Consider the following 21,543-nt stretch of genomic DNA (forward strand, 5'->3'; position numbering starts at 1 on the left):
CAACCTCCAACATTAAATTTTGTCAGCGTTTAGGTAAAACACCTACAAAGACTTTAAAATTGCTAGGTGTACGGTGATTCTACCATGGCAAAGTCAAATGTTGGAGGTTGTTCTCGAAACTCCATTTTTATTACGTCGCAGAACAAAGGTAACCATCTCCGAAAAAAACAGCAGCGCTCGCGGTTTAATAACGTGACACGGGTGAAATTAACCTGAACGCGTAGAGGTGGTTTGGTAGAATCCATTTCATACGCTGTAACTTCAAATACGTGCTTTTGTTGTCATAGATTACTGCAGTCCCCGAACTTTTGGATCGTACCATGTATATCAAAAACAAATGATAAAATTGAGTATCATTAGCATAATTTAAATCTTGAATATATTGCTGAATACTAACAATGTTTGTTTATATTAATATCTTCATTTGTAAGAAATTGATGTAGATTAATTGAATTTTTTACTTTCATTAATTAAACAGTCAGATAAATCAACACATCTAAAAAGTCGTATAGGAATAAAATTTTTTAAAATGAAATAATAAATTACACACAGTATGCTTATAAAAATAAATAATAATATAAAAAAAAATAAATGTTTTCATATATAATATTTTCAATATTTACATGAAAATGTTTTAAATTTTTTTTATTATTTACATAAATATTTACGACTTTTTTAGAAAATATAATGTTTAGGTGATTGTATTTCTCTGAATATTCAGTTTATAGACTTCATAATTGAATGAAGCGGTATCTTTTCTATTAAATAATAAAAATTACTTATCATTGTTTTCTTAATATCATAAATATAACTTTCTCAAAGATTCTTCATACTCCAATGCCTTAAATATAGGCATTACATGAATAAAAATATAGAAAAATTACCTTATAAAATCCCATTATATTTAGAAATACTGTAAATATTTTGCTTTAATATATAATGAAAGAAATATATAAATTAATTCATCTACAAATCCTAAATATCAAATGGAATAAGAAAACAAATATGAAAGATACTAATGGATATATACAACACAATAGTGCAGCATTTCATATAATGAGTATGATTAAGTTGTGCATACTACATTAAGAGTGCACACAAAAACTATAAAATTTATATTTCATTTATTAAGTTTAAATTTAGGGTAAACACTGATTAAAAAAATCTTCAGTATATAGAAATGTGCTTTCAATACTTATGATCCAACAGAGTTCTTACCCTAAGATAGAATTTAATTTAAGGAGTTTGTTTTAAATAAGTCATTAGAAGTAGATTAATATTCTCATTCACACAACAAAACATTAATCATGGAGCCAAATATTTTATTCTGTTGTAAATTTTTAGTGTGTCCTTTCCATCTTCAGCAACTTACACAAATTTATCTTTGAAACAAAACAGATTTTATTGAATAATACCTTTTAAAATGCTAAATCAATTACATTCCATTGGTATTTAAAACATATTATTTGATAAAATTTGTCTATTTCAAAGATGTATCTGTATAATTCACTAAAGTTAAGAGAAAAGAACTTCCAGAAAACATTACAATAGAATGAAAACTTCGGCTCCTTAATTACTCAATGATTGTTGTTGTACGAATGAATAGCATTGATTATTATTTCACTGTTTTGAGGATATTATTTTAGTGTTAAAACACCTATTACATAACACCAATAATGTATATGAATTGTATAATTTGTTAATTATATAAGTATAAGCATGATATATATACACGAAAGCTTCTCAATTTACTCTTGAATGTATTATTGCATTACTGAATTTCCTGTAATAATCCCTTATATTGTAATAATTAATTACCCACATAAATATTCTTGTAATAAATCATCCTTCTAATCCTTCTATCAGTTGACATAAATACATAGTGTCAACTGATGCAGTTTACCTTACCAAAAATATTATTGGTGTTCAATATTATCATATAATCAACTATCAATATAATGTTTTCTAATATTAAAGTTAGAAAAATAAATGCTGGCTAATATTGTTATCAACATTCAATATTAATTGTTATATTGTTATCAAATTTTATGAAGTTAATTAAGGTAATTTAATTACTTCATTCAAATTATTTTTTATATATTTGTCAAAATATTCAATTTAACTAATTTTACATTAGTTTTATATCTCTTTTGGAATCATGCTTTTTCCTTCTTACAACATCAATATTTTTTACTCCAATTATTACAAAAAAAAAAGAGAGAGAGAGAGAGAAAGAAATTCACCCAGAGGGCAATTATTACAGGAAATATGGTGTATTATTTTATTTTTAATTAATTTTAGCTTGTTATCTAAACAATTCAATTTTGAGAACCACTTAAATATGGAAAGTATTTCGAATTGACTTTGTTCATTATTATTATTATTATTGTAAATTTTAGAATTTTTATTGTTAGATTATGAAAAGCCTAGGCAAATCAAAACATGCGAAAAATCAATTGACCTGATGTAAATTACAAAATCATATCAAAAATGGAAGAGTGACAATGAATGTTCAATTTTTAACAGCTTTGATATAGAACTTAATTTTTTTGTAATTGTAATATATAAATTATAGTAACAAATTTTAAGCTACAGTAGTTGCGTTGGGATTGTCACCTGTGGATATTTTATACTGTTTTACATATTTGTGCAGAGTTATAGCCTACAAAGAAAGGTCATCTCTGCAGTGAAGAACAGTTGTTCCAGGTGATTGGATACGGCGAGCAAGCAAGATACGACTAGTATTTGTAATGCAATTTTTTACTTTATTATAAAAAAAAAATCATACTTTTATGTTTATAACCTGCAGAAAATTGCTTGAATAAGAATAAAACCTTTGCACAACCTGCCCTACTGTATAAATCACACCTAGACCAGCCATTGCTCCATAGGAATGAGTTTGTAATTACAATTTAAAATTGCCATGTACAATCCAGATTCCCTTTCCATCTCTCTTTCAAACATAGATAACAGAGCTCTCAACCTGTAATTTTGAAAACACTGAACACGAAACCAGTGAAAACACTAGTTTCGTGTCCAAAAACAAAACTGACAATTGCCCGAAAAGCTGACAGTCAAAATTTTAATTGAAATATGGAGATTTTGACAATTTTGATGGGATTCTTTAATGCAGAAATGGTAATGTCAATTTTTATTATTAAAACAAAGTATAAAATGAAACAGTTTTAAAGATTGATAACTGGGAGCATCAGCAAAAAGGCAGACAAATGTCAAACACAGTAGACACGTGGACAGTAGCTGCAAAAAGCTAATTGTCTGTGCAAAAGCATAGATTGATAGCCCTGAGATAACCTGTGGTTATGGGCATAGATAACGCCTAAATATTAGTAAGATAGACCATGTATACTGTACATACATAGGTTTTACATAAAACAAATAAAATTTTAAAAATATAAATGGGTATATTTATAAAAGTATAATTGGGTATATATATAAAAGTATAAATGGGTAAAATATAAAATATTCTTGAGTATTCAAAATAATGGATTTTGAATGGTGAATAACTAAATTTTAAATACACTTATTGATATATATCTCTGCTATTAGAGTAAAACATTTTAATTATGGATCTTTTGAAATAAGTTATTTCAAATAAAAATAATATAAACAAACAATATAATACCATAATTAAAATGTACAAAAAATGAATTTTATTATGTCCATTAATTTATATATTATAGTAATTTAGAATTGAAATAATTCTAAATTTCAAGTGTTTTCTAATTTGATATCCAGACTTTTTACAAGTAAACTCAAACTTTAGTAATGGATCATTCAAATAGAAAATATTAATTTTCACATGTCAGAGAGAATTAACCAGAAAACATTATTTTAGTTTGTTCATATTTGAATGATCCATTACTAAAGTTTGAATTTTATATAACATATAAATCACTTCTTATTTATAAATATTAAAAATTATATAATAATTTCTTGATGTTAAACTTATCAATTATAATGAGCAATTGGATAACTGCATTTAAATTTTAATTTATTTTAAATTTGGAAAAAAGTACAAAACTTAGCATTACATTAATTATTAAAAATGGGAAACATAAATGATCATAATATTGTACTTTACATTATGTTATGAATATGTAAAGTCTAGAAAAGTAGTTTTTTTGGCATACATAAATATATTTTTAGGTATGATGTTTAAGAAAATATAAAAATTTTAATGAAATACAACTGTGATGATATTGAATGACAGCATTAAATATACTTTGTAAACATTTCTCATTACATGAATTAGTTTTTTATAATAATATTTATTAGTTTTTAGATCTTTGCATATGTTTATAGGTAAAAATGAATTTATTTGATATAATTACATAAAACAGTTTTATACTTTATAATTATAAAATTTAAATTATTTTGACTGAAAATTTTATATTAAAATTTAAAATTTATTTATTATAAGTGGGAGAGAAAGTTCCATGTCTGAACACTTTTTGGTTTACATCATTTATTGTACATTGAGGCTACAGAGAAGAAATTTAATTAACACTGTCCATTGAATAACTTTTGAAGCTATTGCTTCATCAATATCAAAAGTAGTTTCCAAACAAAAACTTAACTTTTCAAAAATGGCAAATTGTCCAATCATGGAACAGAGTGATACACAACCAGACAATGTGTTCCACCTTTGGGCAAAGATTTCAGAACAAAGAAAATTCAAATATCATGAACGTTTTGTAAAAAGTTTAAAACTATCATTCCTGTATTTAAATAATTACAAAACAATTTGGGATTCATAGGGTGATACTCATTTGACAATATAAAAATTTTGAATACATAATAGCGATTGCTAGCTTAAAAGCATAAGATACACATGATAATAATAGAATGTTTTAATATTAGTTAACATTGGCAAAACCGTCAAAAGCTATATTAAATAAAATGGTTGTTAATACTGCATACAGAATGAAGAAACTACAGATATTAATGGCAACAGCTTGGCAAGTGTATCATTTATGTCAACTAAAAATTTCTTTTAATCTGTGTTTGTAAATACCCATGAATATTTTTCCTTGTGAGATATGTGACAACAAGTTTGTCATCAGACAGATGCATCCTGTATTTCTATACAGGCAATACTTTAGCAATGGTATTTGAAAATCACTATTCACCAAGAAAATTTATTAATTTTATAAATATAGCTCTTAATGTTGATTAATTTTTAAAAGATGCAATGCTAATACAAGCCTGTTGCAACATAAACAAAATCCATTCCACCAGTAGATGCATTTTCACTATTAGATGGAATGTCTAATTGAGGAAACAGAGTGCATTTTTCTCTATGTGAGTGATAATGATAAAACTCATGATTTGACAACAATGTAACATATGCACTTCCACATATAAATATTTCTTCATGGCTTAGTCATAATTGGAATGCTACAAAACATGATGACTGAGAACACATGGATGCCCCAATCTTGCTGAAGTTCATACTGCAGATTCACTACATGAACACCATTTATCAATAAAATTGGGAAGTCTCTTGAAGAGATATGTGCCACAAAATTTAAATTGTTTATTAGTAGAACTGTCCACACATGGACTGGTCTCCTCTAATATCAAAAATTTAAAAACATTTCAATATTACTAAAATTTAAAAGTTTATCAAATATACATTCAAAATAGGTAGAATTACAAAAACATATTTAGTAAATCCAAGATTTGCTAAAGTTATTATTTGACTTATAATTCAGATTTGATGATTCTATATACAGAGTGTCCTATCAAGACTGCAAAACTCTGTAGAGAGCAAATCCTTGCTTGGAGTACATAAAAAATAACACAGAACACACTTCTATGATCTATAGATTTTTTTGAGAAAAATGCAAAAGAAAAAGTATGCCATCACATCCAGTACATGGAAAATAAGCTTTATTGTAAACATGAACGTCGGTACTTGCATATGATATTATGCTTACATAGGAAGATACCGAAAATGATCACTGTGCATATCAAAGCATGTAGTGCATGCTGTAGAATGGCAGACTGGTGGACAACACAATGCTGGATCATGTGCAAAGTGAATACAGAATAAAGACAAGCAACCAAGTTGCTTTCTATAGTCTTCAACAGTTACAACAGCCATGTGTGGTCAGAATCCAATGGTCAAGCAGTCAGTCCACAGAGACATCAGATCCACTGTTCTGTAAATGTGTGGGCTGGCATACTGAACAATCACATTGTTGGACCCAGTGGCAGGGTTGTTAGTAAGTGACGGGAGCACTGCTTCCCTGTGGGCATCTTTACAATTTGTTAAAAATTAAATTATTTCATTACTCAATTTCAAATAAATTTCTTCTGAGGAACAGAGTCCTAGCTGCCCCATTGTGGGCCTGATCAAACCCATAATGGGATTGCCTAAAAAGGCCATCTTAGTGCCCACAGGGCAGAAAAAGTTACTAAAAAAAATGTCCTTTACCAGTTAGGTGCTTACCCTAGTTTTGAACCCATGCTTTGCCACTGATTGGACCATATCAGCTGCCTCAATGGCTCACAGGACATTCATACTTGGTATTTCTCTGTGATGTACTGTACTAACTAATTTCCTTGATGATATACTCTTATTGGCAATAGGTGGCCTATGGTTCCAGCATGATGGAGCAGCAGCACATTTCTGCTCTTCCGTACTTGATTATTGGATATGGAATACTCAGGTCACTGGATTGGATGGGGAGGTCTGGTTGCCATAACTGACATCTTTGCATTTCTTCCTATGGGGTCATCTGAAGAAATTGGTAAATCAAACAAACCCCAGTCACTACAGAAAGTGATTTGGTTGCTTGCCTTCATGCTGTGTTCACTTTGGTAGATGCTGGATCGTGTGCAATCAGCCATTCTACAGACTGCACATGCATGCCTCGATATATGTAGTGGACATTTTCAGCATCATCCTATTTAAGCATAATTTCATATACAAGCATCAATGTTCGTGTCTCCAATAAAGCTTATTTTCCATGTACTGGATGTGATATCATAGTTTTTCTTTTGCATTTTTCTCAAAAACTGTGGGTTGTAGAGGTATGGTTCTTTTGTCATTTTTTATGCATCCTGAACAAGTATTCTTGATCTGCAGAGTTTATGTGGTCTTGATGGGATACCCTGTATATCTAATATGTTCAGATTAAAACTGATTGTTAATGAAGTTTTTTATAATATATTTAATATAAACTATATATTATGTCAGTATAAGAGTTATGGTTACCTAAGTGTAGAGTGGCCATATTTTAATAAATTATGAAGGTACAAAATGTATACTTTGTGATCCTTATTTATTTTATTGAAAATATATTATAGTAAGGTCTCGTTTTGCAAAATGGTTAGGTTTCCACAGTTCATAAAGTGAATTATTTGTAAATTAAGGCAAAATTACAATATACAGTCAAACCTGTCATTAATTGAAGATTTCTTCAGACCCTTGAATTTTCTGCAAAAATCAATGTAAATTAACCTATATACAGCAGAACTTGTCCAATGCAGAAGTGGAAAGGAAAATCAGGCCATATAACAAAAAATTCAGTATCCTCTTCCATGTTCAATGGAAAGTATTTTGCGTATTTTTAACAGCTGTCTTTACTTAACCTAGATATGTGATTTAATTATAACAGTTGTGAAATTTAATATATTATTGCTAATGTGAGACTGTATTCTTTGTTTACAAGTTTATTTTAAACTTTTTACATCATATTTTGTTTGAATAAAATCAAATCGCAATGTCTGCAGATAAAATGCATACTGGGCATATTATGCTTTTTAAGTTTTGTAAAGGATATAATGCTATACAAACAGTAAGAAATACACATAGTGTATATGGGGAAGATACTCCTAAACTTTGAATGTATCAAATGTTGTTTTGAAAGTTTTGTTCAAGAAATTTTGAACCAACGGATACAAAACATATGGGGTACCCAAAAACTGTTGATAAAGAAAAATTGCTGGTAAATATTGTTAAAAATAACAGATAACAAATCCACAAACTTGCAACAAATCTTAATGTGTTACAGACACATATTGTTGAAACAGTCCATCCACTTGAAATGGTTGTAAAACATGATATGATATTGTTTCACACTACATAGCACTATAAAAGAATTGTTTGGTCTTGAGGAATTCTGTTATAGACAGGTTTGACTGTATTTAAATGAGATTATTACCTTTAATATGAAAATTGATTGCTAAAAGTTAATAATTTTTCAAATTCAATAAAGATTTATGATTATTTCATAATTATTTTATATAAATAATATTTATAAATAAAACAAGACAAAAATTAAAATAAAAAATTAAAAATATATTTGAAAACACTGGCATAATAAAGAACCTTAATGAGACTGGTCTGATTTATGAACATTTAATTTTACAGGCTCCATGGTTTTTCTGATTAAGAACTGCAGTAAGGGCATATGATGGACCTTTTTTTCCTTCTCTCCTCCAACATTTTATAATATGGTTTGAGGGCATTTGTTACAACTCTTTGGAAAGAAAAGTTGCATTCTCAGTCAGGATCATTATCACAAAGAGATTCACAGGCAGATTGTATCTGTGTTAAAGCTCTCACTGCAAAGACATTTTTGAGCTCTCACTGCAAAAACATTTTCGTGTCTTTGTGGTGAGAGTGAGTGGTATCATTTCCTGAATTTTTTGTCTTCTTCACTGCCCTCTTTAGAAAGTTGTGTTGCAGCTCTTCCAAATGTTCGTTTAAAAGTGGTTCTTCATGACTTTCTAACAACTCGTTAATATCATCAATGCCGACATTTTTGGCCATTCCATATCAGCAATATCTGAAACAGGCTCAAAATGACCAGAAATTTTTCAGTCAGAAAGGTCAACTGCTTCAGTCCACAATTTCTGTTAGACACAATTCATACATGACTTTAGAATTTATTCCCAGGCTGTTGAAATGTTTAATAGTCTTAAGAAAGGATTAAAAGCAAACAAAGGACTTCCAGTAGTATGTCACAGATAATGAATCAGATGCATGCACTGTCTTGACAATCCCTCTAAAAGTTGCAATGATATGATATCCTTGTCCTTTCTGATAGAAAAAGGGACATAGTGTTAGTTGGCAAGAGCTTAATGTCCAGGGCATCAGTACGTAAATCTTCAAAGTTTGTTTGATGTCCAGGCGCATTATCAAGGACTAAAATAACTTTATTAGTAAGTTATTTGCAGCACAAAATTTTGTCATCTCTGGACAAAAGTGTGAAGAGTAAAAATTGTCTGAATCACCCATGCTTTTTTATTAAAACTCCAGACAATAGGCAAACAAGTCTTATCAATCCCTTTTATAACATAGATTGTCTCTGCATAGGACACCAACATTTACTTTACTTTACTGGAAAGGAGTAGAAGGCCCAACTTTACAGCATAGCCTTTGAAAAGGAAGGATGAAGAATTTTAGAGGAAATGAGAAGAAGGAAGAAAAGAAAAGACTAATAGGAAAGTGTGAAACATGAGACCTCAGAGTGCCCAGTCGGTTCTATTAATTGAAAATAACAAATGTACAAAATATGGGGCATAGCATAGGACACCAACAGTGGTTTTCTTTTGAATGTGCCTGACACATTCAAAATAAAACCACTGTTGCCATTCAATAACAATGCAAATTGGTCTTTATCAGCTTTAAAACAAAGACCACATTTCTCAACATAAGCTATATATTTAGCAACTTCTATTAGTGATTAAGCAACTTTTTCCAGTACAAGCTGTCTTATCTATATTAAAAACTTCCTTCATATTAAGCATAATCCATGTTCATAAATTATTTCCTGGAATTCAGCTGGCTACTCGTTTGCTGCAATAATATTAACATTAGCTGATTTACTGGAAATTTTAACATTGTGAATTTGAATGATTTTTTAAACAAAAATCCAACCCCTATGTATCACAAATGACTCTTTTCTACTAGCCTCTTCATTTCTTTCAGTAAAGAAGTAACCTTGCCTTATCTGCTTGCTTGACCTTACTGCTTGAGTAACAGAAATGTTCTTTTGATTCATATCATCAATCCACAGCATTAATAATTTTTCCATTATGTTTTTGAACATTAAAAGATTAATTAACAATAACAAATTTCCAGACTTAGGGGAGATATTGGTTTGACAGTATTATATGCTAGCAGTTGTATTCATAATATTGGTAGAAAAAAGTAGTCTGGCCATGGCTGGGGGCCTTCAATTTCAGTTGATGAGAAACTAAGTTACACTGCAGACTAAAATTATTAACTTCTGTTATGTTTATTCTAAATCAACTTCATCCAACCACTCAGTGAATTCCTGGTTTAATTTATCTTTCAGGATTTTTTCATTTTAACTCATTATGTTCTGTGGGCACTAAGAGGGCCTTTTTTTCTATACCTAACAGGGATTCAACCATGTCTGTAAACGGATGGCCAGGTGGTAAGATATGGGGTCCCATCACCTAGCTGAGATATACTGCCGATGAAAAATTAATCTTTCAGAATTGCCATTAATTTTTATCGTCTAACAGCAGCAATGTATATTGACTGCTGGAGTAATTTATGTTGATTGGCTTTGCTGCAACTGATCAGACACTATTGATTTTGGAATGATCAATTTTGGAATGATCAATAGATTTGATATGAGATTTAGATCAATAGATCTTTCTTGCCGAAGCATAGTAAATTTCATACTTCTTGAAACAAAATGCTCATATTGAAGTGTATGAATTATAAATATATTTTATATATATTTTTTCTATATAATAATAGTTTATTGTATTAATTAATAATACTTGCAGGTCCTCTTTCTAAGTGCTGACTGAATCAATGAGCAATATGTATCATAGGAAGTTGTTAGTCCTATTAATATCCTTGCCTTTTCATGCTGTAACAAGAACTGAAGATAAAAAGAATGCAAAAAAAAAATTCCAATTCTTCCAGTTACATTATTCTAGATCTAGAAAAGACTTGATAAGAGTGAGTTTTATGCAGAGAAGCTTCTGCAAGCTTCAAGTAAACTGGTACAACAGTCATATAGCACTTTGCTTCAGTTATGAAGGAAGAACATGGTATTGGGTGCAAATATGTTCTTTTTAATATTAAATCCAAAATTCTGTAGTTCTTTTGTTAAATCATCAAAAGTATGACAGCTACAAAAATAAAATATGTAGTATTGATGACATCATCCTGCAACTGCCTTCCTCCCCATCATCACTCTGTCATCCCTCCTGTGGGGTAAACACTGGAACATTCCCAGTGCTTTATGGAAATTTCCATTTGTGGCATATCTCGGGTTGCCAACTCTCCCGGAAAAAGAACCTTAGTTTTTAAAATCTCCCAACTCCAGGAACACTGTTAAAATCTCTCGCACTTTTCTGTGCCGCCTGCACTGAAAAAAATTCAGAGCTGCTACTGCCCCTCAGCCCTCAAAACATACAGAATGATATAGCAGCTAGAATTTGATGACTCTACAAGCATTTACAAGAAAATGATCATTTTGACAATGGACAAAGAAATTGACTGGAATGAACTCAAAGATCTCAGTTCTTTTCTGAATGTGCCTATAAATGAGGATAAATTGTATGACGATTACTGTTTACTAATTGAAATTTGTCGTGAAGTTGTGGTAAGCAAAACAAAGAGTAGACTTGCATTGGGTCACTTTTTTTGAAAAATGTGTGGGTGAATCTGGCAAAGAAATAAAATATCTTGTTGCATTCACTCTATCGATCCCTGTTGCCGCTGCTGAACGTGTTTTCAGCATAGTAAACAAACTTTGGTCAAAAAGTCACAATCAACTGAATGAAACACATGTAAAATCAGAAATACAAATGTGCACAAATTTCAAATACACCTGTAAAGAATTTTATGATTTTATCATCCTCAATCAAAAGGCATTGCAAGCTGCTTGCAGTGTAAAAAATATTAGATTTGCATTGTTTTTTTTATTTCATCACCCGGACAGTGCTTTCGAATACAGCACCCTACTTGGCGGAAAATTCAAAAGTAAAAAAACCATATATATTAAATCCAAGCTATTTTAAACCCCATAACTTCATAACCTAAGTGTTTTAAACCCCACAATTAGTTTATTTATTATTTATGTAAAAAAGACGTTTTTATGAATTCCGAAAAGATATTTTGCAATTAATTTTATATAAACAATAAATTAATTAATTACATTATTAACTGTCCCTCAGGTTATAGGTTTAAAGTTTAGATTATCAGATATGGGGTTTAAATAACTTTGGTTTGATATACATGGTTTTCCTACTTTTAAATTTCCCACCAGGTAGGGTGCTGCATTCGAGAGTACTCCTGGATTTCTGGCCCGCTGAGTTGGCAACCCTAGGCATATCATGTCACACTCAAAACACTTTTGGAATTTGTAAGTTTTTGGTTTTTGGAATTTCAGATGATGATAAAGTATTGTCAATCTGTATTATTTTATATTTTTTCAACATGCAAAGTGTAGTGGTGTGAAAAAATACTGAAAGATCCTGCACATAAACTTATATTGTTTTTTAAACTTAAAGTGGACATAGTACAGCAAACTGGTTGTTAAATTATTTGAATCCCACCACTTATTAAGTTCATATATTTTATGAATCTGATATTTCATTAAAATGTAGATTTAAATATATACAATTCTACAATTTCTTCATTCAAAATACATTTTATTGTATGTTACTGCAAAATATTATAAGTACAGTATATTTGATAACCATTGACAACAGAATACATTCATTTAAAGCTATTGTAATTATCCATTCTCTCTCTCTCTCTTTTTATTAATTCAGTTTACATTATAAACTGGCTTAAGAAAGAAAAAGAAATAAAAAATATTAAAATAAAGAAATTTTGTATCACTGTCTCCTTTCATCATCATCACTCAACAAATGCTAAACTTATTAAGAATCAAAATTCTAATTTCTTATTGACTGTAGTGAACAAAAGTTGAGATAACATTTCCATACTCTCAATAATGGAAGCTAGTTCCTTTTCTTTAATAGTGCAATTCTCCATAATGGCTTTTGTAAATTGCATCTACCACAAATCATTAAACTATTATTTTTAACACTATCATTAGTGTATGGCACCATTATTAATAACAATTTTGTGAATCCATCTAGCCCTTGGATATTGTATTAATTAAGGTAACCACGGAGGACAGTCCTTTTGTAAGTTTTGTCCTCAAATTGAAAAGTGTCCTCCTACATGTCCTCCTTTTCGATATTTGAAGACTAATCTGTAAATCTCCATATTCAATTGATGCCAAGACGATCCATTGTGTGTGATGTGATGTGACATGTTTGTGTTTGACATGACGATTCATCAAGGCTCGGTACAGTGCAGCGAGATGCAATTATGAGATGTATGCACTCTACATGAGAGACCTTGAGAGGGCACACCACGTGCAAGTGGCTTTGTTTACTTCTTACCGAAACCCAACATGGCACATACACATGCAGTAGAGATTATTATAGCGTATTATTGTTGCAATGAATAAAATGTTTCTTTTATTTACGATATTTTTTCCTTCAATTTATTTGTGTCCTTTTCATTGTAAAAAAGTCAGTCACCTTATATTAATTATAAATTCCAATACATTGAAATTTCTATTATAGCTTTATAGCAATGTTTTATAAATCATTCTAAGATGTTTTGCTTAATCATCACATTTTCAAACTACAGTAGTGTGTCAGATCAAAAACCAACAGATTTCTTGGAATAACAAATTTTCCCCCAAGTCCCACCAAATCAATATAATTTTACCTCCTTTTAGCGGATCCGTAACTTGAAATAACGGATTTTTTCTAGCCCCATCTATTGTAAACTTTATGCTTTTTCAATGTTTAGTTAATTTTTGGGCGTTTCCAATTTTATAGAGTCTAATGATGCACTTGTTACATCTGAGATATGTACAATTGATGAACTGTAGGAATAAAATCAGCAAGCTGATATAATTCAGGAGGAGTTACCTAGTGAACATTCTGATGCCGGTCCAAGTGTAGTGCCAAAATTTAGCAAGGCCATCAAGTCTTTCAAGTTGTGAAGATCTTTCTGACAAGTTTCAGCATAAACAAACAAGTTGTACGTGACATTACTAATATCAAGCAGTTGTTGTATTCAATAGGCAGAAAAGCAGTAAAAAAATGAATCAAGACAGACAAATTTTTTAAGCAAATCATGAAGTCAAGTGAAGTGCTAATGAGCACACAGAATTTGCCTCTTTTTGTGCTTACAGTGGATACAATTTCTGTCAGATTTTTCATACGCATGTATGATATAAGATCATAATATATGATCTTGCAACATAGGTGTTTCTATAGAATTAAGAATAGATATTTCAAGAGAATGAATAATTTCACATACTGGTATTTTTTTATATGGAATAGATTGAAAAATGGAAATTTTTTCAAATAACAAATATTGCAAACAACAGATTTCCCACATACCCAGATGTGGGAAATCCGTTGTTCACAATATAATAAATTCTCGGAGTAATGGATGAATTTCAGCAGCCCAAGCAATCAATTGAAACAAAAGTTTATTATATATTGAATTGAATTTAATTTAAGATGAAGCAAGCTACTTCATATTTTGATTAATTTTTTAATATATACTTATGCTAACTACTAAACTACAAACTATTAGAACACTAATATTAATAACTACTAAAATAATATTATTTTTAATATAAATTAAATTTTGTATTAAATAATTATATTTAGAAATAAATAATTTATATATTAATATACTAATGTTAAATTACATATGGAACTTCATGTTTGATGTCAATGTATGCTTATATAATAGACATATTTAAGAAATAATAAAATAAAGCAAACTGAAATTTTGAAGTGAATAAAAAAATTTCAATATTGATTTGTACATTATTTATATTCATTTAAAAAGTTTAGTTACGAAATAATTTTATTTCAATTACTATTGAAAATTTTTTAATCAGTTAATTCTATTTTTGAATAAATTTCATTTTTTTTTAACTGTGTGCACCCTTATATTTTTAATGATTATGATGAGACAAATCATGCACACCCATACATGACCTGCACACATAATGCTATAATTACTAAAGTGCTAAATATAATTCATATCTACTTTGAACATGCCCATGCCAGGTAAAAATGGAGAAGACAAATGTGCATCACACCATAAGTACACACCATCATTTTCCTGTTCAATCCTGTCATTTCCAGCTTTCTGTCTCGCTCACTATTCTAGGACACAAGGAAACACTTTTATAAACAGATCATTGTAATTGAGCCCTAGAATATAACATTCACTCCCACTAAATTTTCACTATTATATCATTATATACCTGTTTATATCAATCACCTGGCTCATTTTATAATTTTACTGATGTGTAAGCCAGTGGTTCTCAAACTGTTTTTCATTAAATATACGATTACTGTTATTGAACATTACACTGTTATTAATCTAAAGACTCAAAAGTTGAGAAACACTGCATTAAATAAGAGTTGGTTTATATATATTTTAATGCTGCTAATATATTAAAAATCTAAATAGAAAATTTGTAAAATATTAAATTAATACTTTACAAATTAATTAATTTAGTTATATTTATATTATATATTATAAACATATAATAAATATATCTATATATATGTACAAACACACTTATACTACAATTTTTAATCAATACAGTATATGAACACAATCTAATAATTTATACATTTAAAATTATGCATGACCATAAAGAAAGTAGTAATCATTTTTGCATGCATATTTGAATTTTTTTAAAAATTAAATTTACAATTTAATGAGTATTTAATGTTACTAAACAAAAATTACATAATAAAAAGTATTGTTGGATAGATTTATGATTACTTTCTTATTGAAGGTCATGTAAAATGGAAGCTTATTAATATATTCATATCATCTAAATTATGTAATGTAAATATAGATATTTCCAGTACCAGAAGTGTTTTTGATTATAAGATATTTACAAAAGTTTTGAGAAAAACTATTTCCTTCTTAAATGTTTTTGTGTATTTGTTAATATGCAATAGGATAATCTTTTCGAATTTCATAAATCAATAAGATTCCATTATATATAATTACTAAATTATTTTCTCAACACAACACATAATAATAATAACAATTAAAATTTATAAGAAAAGAATATAAAATTATATTAATTAGAAGTAAACTTAATAAGTAAGAAAATGACTAAATTGTAAAATTACAATAATACTTTTAACATTTGCGCAGACATTCAGACAATGCTACAATGACAATGAAAATCAGTAAACAGTAGAAATGCAAATTATACATGCAAGATGAAAGGATTTTGTGAAATTTCATTTACAAAAAAGTTTATATATATAAAAAAAAAAAAATAATCTACATTATATTATATTATTAAAGCAAAAACTGATAATTAATTAATTTATAGAGTTAAAACATCAAAAATATTTTTACTGAGTTACAAATAGAAAATAAAAATATAATTATAGATTTATGTTCAAAATATAAAATTGGTTTTATAGATATAAAAATTGAAATCTATGTAATACAAAAATAATTTAATCTGCAAAAAGTTATTAATGATTTAATAATATATTATATTCTAATATAAAGGATGATGATTAGATTTCTACAAACCAAGGAAAAGATTCTTGAAAGAAAATAAAACATATCAAAGTTTACTTTGATATTTCAATTAATCGAACGATACGTAAAACATAATATAGCTTTCTATACATTAAAATTTTAGTGTATTTTTCTTATTTTATATTTTTAAACTCTTTTTTAAGTGTTTTAGTTTATTTTCCTCCAAGCAATCATTTCCTTTGTCATAGCTGTAGATTATCTATTCAAGCATCCTATATAAAAAAGAAAAATATTCAATTAATATAATAATCATGAAAATTATCTATATACTGTTCTAAATTATGCATACATATGTATATGATATAATTAATATAAAATAATACATATACATTTAAAAAATAAAATAAAAATCCCCAAAATAGTTTTATTGAAATCATTTCATCTTTTATAAATTAAACTAATTAATTACTGCATATTTACACATGCAGTGTAATTAAATTAACATTTTATTAAAGATAGGCATGCAATTAATATTTTAATTACGTTTTGTAAACATATACTAAAATTTAATAAACTAATATAGCACTTATAAACCACAAACATTCAATAAAAATATAAATCTCATTTTATTTCATAATTGTTATACAAGTCTAAGATAAACATGAATATATTTTTAAACTTTTAATTTAGATACAGGAAGACTTAATATCAGTCCTAGAGTATTTACATATAATCTTAATGATAATGATAATTAAATAATAATGAAATTTTGATTAAACATAAATAATTTATTAATTAAAGAAATAATAAACAAAACATTTTCTAAGAAACTCAACAAATCCAACAAATTAGTAAATATACAGACATAAAATTTATGATATATATATATATTTTCGTATTAAGTTAGGATTAATTTTACATATTTTATATCATAATTAAAATAAACATTATATTTATTTAATATTATATAAATAATGGATATGTACCATGTACAATTCGTAATGAAAATGAATTATTATTATTTCAAAATAATTTTTAAAAATATATATTTGTTAATTAACTGATATTACGTGAAGTGTTCTGTCCATCAAAAGGATATAAAATAAATATAATGATAATGATACAACAAGATATTATATTTTTATTCAAGAAATTAAATAATATAATTTATATAGTATTAAGCTACAATATTTCTGTGCATATAACCCACAGATTGTGTGTGTGTTTAATGGACAATTTGAAAGAGATATGGATTATATGCCAATATTAAATTGAAATCACAAATTCATGGAACCAAGGCTGTTCCCATAGGTGTGTGGATATGTAATAGGCATAAATTATACCGATGTTTTATTTTTGTTCTAGCAATTTTCTGCAGAATACATGCCATCGCAAATCATAGACATAAATATATAATACAGATATTTTTTTACTTTTATAAGCATTTTATTATTTAAAAAAATAAACTTCATTTATGTATATTTTAATAAAAATTCATTTAGGAATGTATTAGGGAGAATCAAACAAAAATAGATCAAGATCTGTCACATCATACATATGCATCTGACATACCAAAACTATTAAGACATTTATTCTATCTTTTAACCAGACTGGAAATTCAATTTAAATAAAAATTTATAAATAAATGCTCCTTTCTCTAAATTTTACAATTAATATATCTAAATACACTAAAATTTAAAAGAAAAAAAAATGATTAAAAAGTATTTTTAATCACTTGTGTCTGATTTTCCCTAAAAATATTGACAACTTTTCAGAACAATCTGATAGATCAAAAAGATATATTACCACAGATTATGTACTTCAATAGCATATCAATTATTAAAGTTATGCTGCTTGGTAATATATTTTTACTAATTGGTGTGTTAATAATAATAATTTAAGGTTTAAAAATATATCATTGTACATTTAGATTAATAACAGAAAAAATATTATAAGATTATAATAGGATAGGATATTTAATAGGTAATATTTATATAACATTATAATTTATATATATGTTACAGTAAAAACCCGTTTTTAGTTAAAATGCGTTTTAACTAATTGAAACTATTTTTTACTAGATGTCATTGTTAAAACTAGAATTTACTGCTAGTCAAAAATGAATTTGAGTTAAAACTAGTTTTAACTAGACAAAACGGGTTTTAACAAAATGGCTTAGTAAAAACTGTTTCGACCAAGGTCATTCAGCTAACACGTTCCTATAGTGTATGATGAATTTCGTATCGCTTTAACCCTTTTCCCCCACATCTTGTTTACGTTTATTTTGCGATCCCTCCTAAGGCAATATAGGTCAGTCGGGCGATATTATTTTAAAAGTTCACCAAAAATCAAATTATCATTATATCTATATGAAAAAAATCACTTACATTTATTAATATCTTTAGTTTTAAACACGATATTTTTCAATGCATTTTATTAGAAAAATTTATAAGAAAAAAAATAATATATATCAGAACTGACACATAAACTTGATAATTTGTAACATTTTGTGAAAATTAACATTGTCTAGTTACATAGTTGTTTGCTGGCACCGAGCCAGAAAAACGTAGAATATTGTTTTGTACAATTCGATATAACACTTATGCATGTATGTTTATTCGTTGTGAAATTATCGCGCATTATATCAAACATTTGTTCGAAATCAAAATTTTATACTGCTATCAACTAATATAATGAATTATTATACTTTATTCACTTCGTATCGAACAAGATTATATCTGTTGTTAATAAATTTTACAAAAATCGATATTTACCAAAGTAATGACGAATCGGTACCCTCGAAGTTTTGCTTAAAAAGCCAGGGTACCGATCGATCGGTGCCTTCGGGGACAAAGGGTTAATTAATGTTAATAACACAGATGTGTGACCAATATTTTCAATAAATATCGTATTAAATAATACAAATGTTTTAATCCCAATCATCACTTTATTTATTTCCCCCAAACATATTTATGTAGCTAAAATTAGTTTTAACTAATGTTAAAAGTTATGAAGTTAATGTTTGATTTTAGTTTTATCTAAAATCAAAACATGTACAGCAGTAAATTCTAGTTTTAACTAGACAAAATGAATTATAACAATGACATCCAGTAAAAACTAGTTTCAACTAGTTAAAACGCATTTTCACTAAAAATGGGTTTTTACTGTAACATATATAAACAATCCATAAACCTAATTAGAGCCTGATAATATGACAGATTGTTTTGCATTAATTAATAATATATGTAACAGGATATATAAGTAGAAAAATAGTTTAGCTTCAACAAATCAATTTCAGATATTCATTTATATTTAGAAAAATAATTCATTTGTAAAAAAGTTTGTTAATTTTCTTTGTAAGGATGACAATATGTATATGTACTGTACAATACTAAAAAATAAACATGAGACAAAAAAAAGATAAATACTGAGGAAACACTAATGATAAATATGCTAGAGACTAATTAAAAATACAATTTCAAAACAACGTAATAGAATAATAAATAAATATAAGAAATTAAAAGAAAGAAATTAATACAGAGAGCAAAATGTTTTGCAGTTACTAATTAACAACGATCATAAAAATAATCGATTAAACAAATGTTGATTTCTGGGTTTTAACTTTTTATTTCATAATAATCGATTGAACATTAATCCTAGTAAATCGCATGCTTTTTAGTTAATTTGCATATGTTTACAAATATATCTTTTTAATTGTTTAGCTGTCAAATTTTTAACATTAGTAAAAAGTTGTAAAAATAAACACATTTTAATCATAAGTATTTTTTTTATTACTGTGCACATGTAGAAGAATATATTGCAGGTTTTAATACTAAGTCAAGTTCAGATATTCTTACTAAGAAGCAATATCCGAAACAAATTTTTTTTTTACAAAAAGTAAAACTCAAATAATTTTTTTCTAAAAACTACAGTTTCTTTATGATCTTTATAGAATGATCTAATTTTCAAATTGAATATAGTTCATTAAGACTCATCCAAGTATTACATCAGCAAAACTTTGCTGTTTTTTTATCTTCTCTCTCCAATACTATCAGACATCAGAAATAAAGGTACCTCCCTTCCCCTAATTGTGTCATCGGGCCAGAAGTTTAGACCATTTGTAAATACACACGAATTATTTTCACATAGTTTTATGATAATTGGAGAGAAAAATAAAGGACTCCCTCCCTCTCCATCATCCAAAATAATCAGATACAAACAAATTTTCCTCTCTCCCATAAACTGCTGATGTAATACTTGAATGGTCCCTTATTAATGAAATTACATGGAATCCAATTAAATAGAAATAATTTAGTGTTTCCAATTATTTTGGCAGAATAATATCTTTTCAGCAGCATAACCCTCAGCAGGATCACTTCATGCACTAAAAAAAGGCTTGACTTTGTCAAATTATCATTTTGTAGCAATTATACTTTCATAAACAATTGCTGTGTTCATTTTGTTATTCTATATATTTTTATTTTTCTTTAGATTTTACTCATATAAATTTTTGTATTTATGTGTATTTTAAATTCATTCAAATTTACTTCATAATGATTTTGCCAATATTCCAAATTTTTTGTTCTATTTACGAATTTGTATAATAGATTTGAATTCAAATCTAAGTATTCTATTATATGTTCTAAGAGATATCCTGAAGATGGGCTGCTTAAATAACCAAAAACATTAGATTAAACAATAATTTTTTGCTGGTAAAGATTTGAGAGTGATTAAATAGAATGATATTTATCAATAAGTGAAATTAAAATTTAATTATCTGAAGGAATTCTGAATTCAAGAATTTTTCAATTACATTAAACTTAAGAATTGTAGAAGTTATTAAAACGTTGTAAAATATATAATTTTGAAAATTTTTCATCATTTACACTTTATCAATAAACCATTTTCATTAAAATTTTATTAAATTTAAAAAACTTTATTGAAGT

General features: G+C 27.5%; 1 protein-coding gene across 2 annotated transcripts in view; it reads right to left on the reverse strand.

Annotated features, from left to right (window-relative positions):
* Positions 1-21,543, reverse strand: part of sif (still life) — a 254,089-nt gene that overhangs the window by 33,505 nt on the left and 199,041 nt on the right. Inside the window, exon 23 of one of the 2 annotated variants that reach the window (XM_067269986.1) lies at positions 15,187-15,240. The exons of the other annotated variant lie outside the window; for it this stretch is intronic. Coding sequence (XP_067126087.1) covers positions 15,187-15,240 — 54 coding nt within the window. The remainder of the gene's footprint in view (positions 1-15,186; positions 15,241-21,543) is intronic. 2 annotated transcript variants of the gene reach the window in all.

This window comes from Centruroides vittatus, unplaced genomic scaffold (assembly GCF_030686945.1).
Source record: "Centruroides vittatus isolate TY-2023 unplaced genomic scaffold, ASM3068694v2 contig_361, whole genome shotgun sequence".
Classification (NCBI taxonomy): domain Eukaryota; kingdom Metazoa; phylum Arthropoda; class Arachnida; order Scorpiones; family Buthidae; genus Centruroides; species Centruroides vittatus.